At 47.8% G+C, this 4,462-nt stretch overlaps 2 protein-coding genes across 5 annotated transcripts; one reads left to right on the forward strand and one right to left on the reverse strand.

Annotated features, from left to right (window-relative positions):
- Window positions 1-1,025: 1,025 nt before the first annotated feature.
- H257_11957 (hypothetical protein) lies at window positions 1,026-2,855 on the forward strand. The gene is made up of 2 exons (XM_009839039.1): window positions 1,026-1,949; window positions 2,034-2,855. The coding sequence occupies exons 1-2, from the start codon at window positions 1,091-1,093 to the stop codon at window positions 2,588-2,590; spliced, it is 1,416 nt and encodes a 471-aa protein (XP_009837341.1). The 5' UTR covers window positions 1,026-1,090; the 3' UTR covers window positions 2,591-2,855.
- A 12-nt stretch (window positions 2,856-2,867) lies between these two features.
- H257_11958 (hypothetical protein) lies at window positions 2,868-3,932 on the reverse strand (the record flags this gene model as incomplete). Of its 4 annotated transcripts, XM_009839042.1 has the most annotated exons (5): window positions 2,868-2,939; window positions 2,991-3,251; window positions 3,337-3,534; window positions 3,599-3,745; window positions 3,912-3,932. In XM_009839042.1, the coding sequence occupies 4 exons, from the start codon at window positions 3,930-3,932 to the stop codon at window positions 3,108-3,110; spliced, it is 510 nt and encodes a 169-aa protein (XP_009837344.1). In that variant the 3' UTR covers window positions 2,868-2,939; window positions 2,991-3,107. The 4 variants fall into 4 exon arrangements, with proteins under 4 accessions (XP_009837344.1, XP_009837342.1, XP_009837343.1 ...); XM_009839040.1 differs by having other exon boundaries at window positions 2,991-3,534; window positions 3,596-3,745; XM_009839043.1 differs by lacking the exon at window positions 2,868-2,939 and having other exon boundaries at window positions 2,949-3,251.
- Between the last annotated feature and the right edge of the window lie 530 nt (window positions 3,933-4,462).

A 4,462-nucleotide genomic window follows, 5' to 3' on the forward strand; every position in this document is an offset into this window, starting at 1 on the left:
TGCGCCTACGATTGCATACAAAAGTCAAGTTCTGGCCTACGAATTCCGTAGAATGTGCTATTAATACTACACCATTACCCGATCAAGTTGGTCTTTTTTTCCATCTATGTGATTTGGATATAAAATAAAATTTTGACAAGGGTTGGAATGAACAAAAATTCGGATCAATGTGGTGCAAATCTGGTGCAAATCTAGTGCCATAGTTTATTTCATATTGAAGTAGTACTGTATTTGCTCTATCGCACGTTCTCTGGAGGATGGGTGAGATGGGTGGAGAGTGGAAATTCCCTAAATGTTCACTACTACTTCGAAGTATTCACTACTAGTATAGTATACTGGTACTACGTATTAATAGTACTTCCGTGTAGTATTTCTTTCCATTTTGATTGGAACAAAAACCACATTGATCCGAACTTTGCGCGTTTTATGCACCACTCGAATTTGTTTCGAACTGTTTTATACTAACGTTAGTACAGTTAGTACTATTAATAACTTGACGTATTAATACTAAGTAGTAGTAGTAGGAGCAGTATTTTTTATCACCACATTATTGACTGGATAAAATGTCAAACGTGATAGGGTAATGGTGTACTAGTACAGTACTAATATTCCTTTCAACTTCTATGGTGCACGCCATCTATAAGCCACCAACTTTTCACACCTCATGCGGGGCGATTTTCGTTGCCGCAGCTTAATATTTAAGCTTACTACATGTTAACTATAAAAAGACATTGAGTTGACAGAACAGGATAAGCGGATGCCTCAAATCTAAAATTGATAAAGAAATGACAACATCATAGACTTTAAACTACAGTCTATAACCGAGAGCTACTTTTTTGTTACTTTCGTATTACTACGGGTAGTACGACGTAGTACCACTGATAGTAGTGTACAAGCATGACAGCTGTGTCTCATGTCGCTGAAATTACATTCACTTTTGCAAGAATGTTTGTCGTTTGACGGGAAATGGAGTGTTTGTACTTTGATTTGGGTACCAAATAGAGGTTGTCACAACTTTTGAAACAGACAAAAGCCCCTTCGATTCACTGGACTTGGCTCACTTATCAAAGCTCAACCTGCCAATCAATCCATGCCGTCTGAGCCAATGACGTCCACGACGATGCCGCCGTGGATATTCGTCTTGCTTTGTGCAATCAACTTTGTCAATTACTTTGACCGAGGCATCACTTCGGGCGCCCCGGCCCAGTTCCAATACTTTATCCAAGTCTCACACAACACCACCGACCCTGGCGCACTGCTTGGCCTGCTCTCATCGTCGTTTGTGACCACGTTCGCCATCTCGATCCCGCTGTTTGGCTACCTCGCGATGACCACGAAACCGTTTCGACTCATTTCCATTGGGCTGGCCGTGTGGGTGGTTGCCGTGGCGATCTCTAGCATTTCAAAGTCCGCCAACAGCTTTGAACTTTTACTTCTGGGTCGATTCCTCAGCGGAGTGGGGGAAGCCTCGTTCCAGTGCATTGCGCCCCCCTTCATCAACGACCACAGCCCGAGCAACTTCCAGACGATGTGGTTGGGTGTGTACATGATCTCTTCTACCGTGGGAGCGATTGCGGGTAATATCGCGGCATCAACGCTGTCTGCGACTTCTTGGGGCTGGGACTCGGTGTTTGCCATGGAGGGGCTCGCAATGGTGCCGTTGCTTTGGCTTTGCTTCTTTGGCGTTCCCGACGAGTTCAATCGCATCCGAAACGACAACCCCACCGAATCCCAAAGCTTGTTGGCGACAGAAAGTGAGTCACACAAATCGTTTTTCGGGGAAGTTTGGGACGTTTGTACCAACGCTACGTTTGCGTGGCTATCGCTTGGCGTGGCAGCCATGATGTTTTCGAGTGCGGGGCTGGGCATTTTTATCACGCTGTTGCTCCTGGGCCTGGGGGTATTTTCGTCGGAAACGGATGCTAATGTCACGATGGGGTTCCTAACAGGTATGTGCTATATACTTGTATGATCGGCAAGTAGCCTTGTACAGGGCTCACCACGAGCTCTGACAATATATTATATGTGTGTAGTTGCAACAACCTTGGTGGGCACACTACTGGGGGGCGTAGTGCTGGATTGGACGAGCCGTGGTGCCCCATACATGCGACAATACTATGCTGTCCGTCAAATGGCATTGGGGTTTCCATTAGGGCTAGGGGCCATGCTCCTCTCGCTGGCTGCCTTGCCTGACAGAACATGGTTCTTGGTGTGGAATGGACTCACAACTGTCATCGCCGGTACCATTTCGCCCGTCGTGATGATCGCCATGTTTCACTCTGTCCACCCATCACAACAAGCCCTCGCCGTGGGGCTGAATTCCCTGTCCCAGCATGTGCTGGGGGATGTCCCCGCCCCCATCATCATGGGCTACATCAAGGACGCTTGGGCTCCTCACTGCAACAGCGTACTTGTGGACGGCGTCGTCGTGCTCAACCCAGAGTGCCATCAAGACAAGGATGGACTCATCCAAGCCATGATGTTTCCGCTAGCGTGGATGGCTTGGGCCGTTGCCTGTTTTGGCATTGCCTTGTACTTTGCTCGACGGAATATGGTCAAAGCCAAAAATGCTCTGCTCGATTCACCGTAAATATTTATTTGGATCACTTGGCTTGACAATCAATCTTTCCACTGTTAAGACTTGTTTCTCGCCAAGGGTCTCATCAACGTAGGGCTAAACTCTTAGCATGAAGTAAAAGGAATAATGTGTGAAATATTGTAGATTTTCTTCAAATTTCTCAATTTTCAATGGTTCGTTCACTTTCAATCGAGCACAAACAATGCCGATTGGCTAATTAGTATCCACTTCGCCTTTCCGGTGAAAATCGAGCATGGATTGTAGCCAATCAGCGACAAATAATTTCGGATTGACCAATGGGAGATATTGGTGCCCGATTCGGGCGGCGATATTCGATTGAACGGGGCCATGAAATTCGTACCTACAGTAACCTCGGAATGATAGCCATTTTAGATCAATTTTCAAATACTACCGGTAACATTAGCAGCTTGTTTAGCCTGAGACTAGTTCCCGTAGACGTCGTAAAAAGAGTGATGGAGCATTTGCTGCACCGCGAGCCAGTTGACCATCTCCGCCAGGTGTGCCGACGTCACTTCAGGCACGTTGCACGCGTCGAACAAGTCGGTCGGCATAACACTGGGCGATGCCGCCACCCGCAAGAGTGTATGTTCCACCAACCCCACAGCAAACGCTGCCACGTTATCGTCTTGACCAAATGCCTTGACCCAAGCTCCTTCGTCAACCATAGTAACGTTATCTTTCGTGTGGACGAAGCGAGCCACGGTGGTCATATCGTCCAGAAGGGGCGCATTCTGCACCTGGGTGCAGAAGACAATGGCGGCAGCGACTTCGACCTCGAGCCCTGTAACCGACACTGAAGCGTCGACGTTGTCGGCGAGCACCCCCGCGATCGCCTGGACGGGGCCTTGGTGCGTCAATTTCGACAGGATCGGAAAACCAAACCCGACGCGATCGGTGAGGAACGGACCGACTGCCGGCCACGCTTTGGGCACCCCCTTGAAGATTTTGTTCTCGTTAGACACTAGTGCTGACGCCGTCGACAGCACTTCCACGTACAACTTGAACGAGTCGATGGGAGGCAACGACGACAAAGTGGGGGTGGAGGACGTGATGTCCCCGGCGAACTTGCCACAGGTCCATCCGTCGCCCAGCACGGCCGCCGTGGCTTCGTAACACGGCACTTCTTAGCGCGAGCCCCAGCGCGTTCTACACATTATCCGGATGTCTATTTTTAGATATACGTGACCGATCAGTGATCCGCCAAAATTTGGATTTTTTCCTTCTTGAATTACTCAGCGGCTATTTGTGCTAGAACAAAGATGGACACACATTCTGATAGCCAATTTCAAGTGCTTTCACAAGGATTCAAAACCGATCGGATCTGAGAGTTCATGTTTCTCCAATTAATTTAGAAAGTTGAGCAATTTGCACAGTCGATCAGTGATCCGCCAAAATATATACTTGAAGTGAGTATTGAATTCAGTTTAACAAAATCCAAAATCTTTCGCTGAAAATATGATATGATAAAGGTATATTAGTTTTAGAAATGTATGAAGTTTTGAAGTAATGACAGATTGGAGTGTTGGACAATTCGTGCATGACAATGCAATTCACACATGACAACGACGTGTCAAAGTATTCGACATAATGATGGACAATGGGCCACAAGATGGGCTGCAACGGCGTCGACAACGGGTACTCGTCCGTCCGTCCATCCTCCACCGCCTGATATGACTCGTGAATTCATGGCATCTCTTTTAGTTATTGTGTGGACAGGAAAATTCTCTTTGACAACGTCCGCATTCCCCGCACCAACATGCTCGACGCGCTCTCCCAAGTCAGCGGTGACGGAACATTCACGAGCCACGTGTCCAGCAAACGCGGCCGTTTCTTGGCCGTCGCAGGTTGACCTTCGAAACACAG

This window comes from Aphanomyces astaci, assembly GCF_000520075.1.
Source record: "Aphanomyces astaci strain APO3 unplaced genomic scaffold supercont1.37, whole genome shotgun sequence".
Taxonomy (NCBI): domain Eukaryota; phylum Oomycota; class Saprolegniomycetes; order Saprolegniales; family Verrucalvaceae; genus Aphanomyces; species Aphanomyces astaci.

Coding starts and splice junctions, on each gene's coding strand:
- H257_11957 (XM_009839039.1), top strand. CDS start 1,091: ATGCCGTCTGAGCCAATGACGTCCACGACGATGCCGCCGTGGATATTC. Junction 1,950..2,033: donor CACGATGGGGTTCCTAACAG/GTATGTGCTATA, acceptor ATATGTGTGTAG/TTGCAACAACCTTGGTGGGC.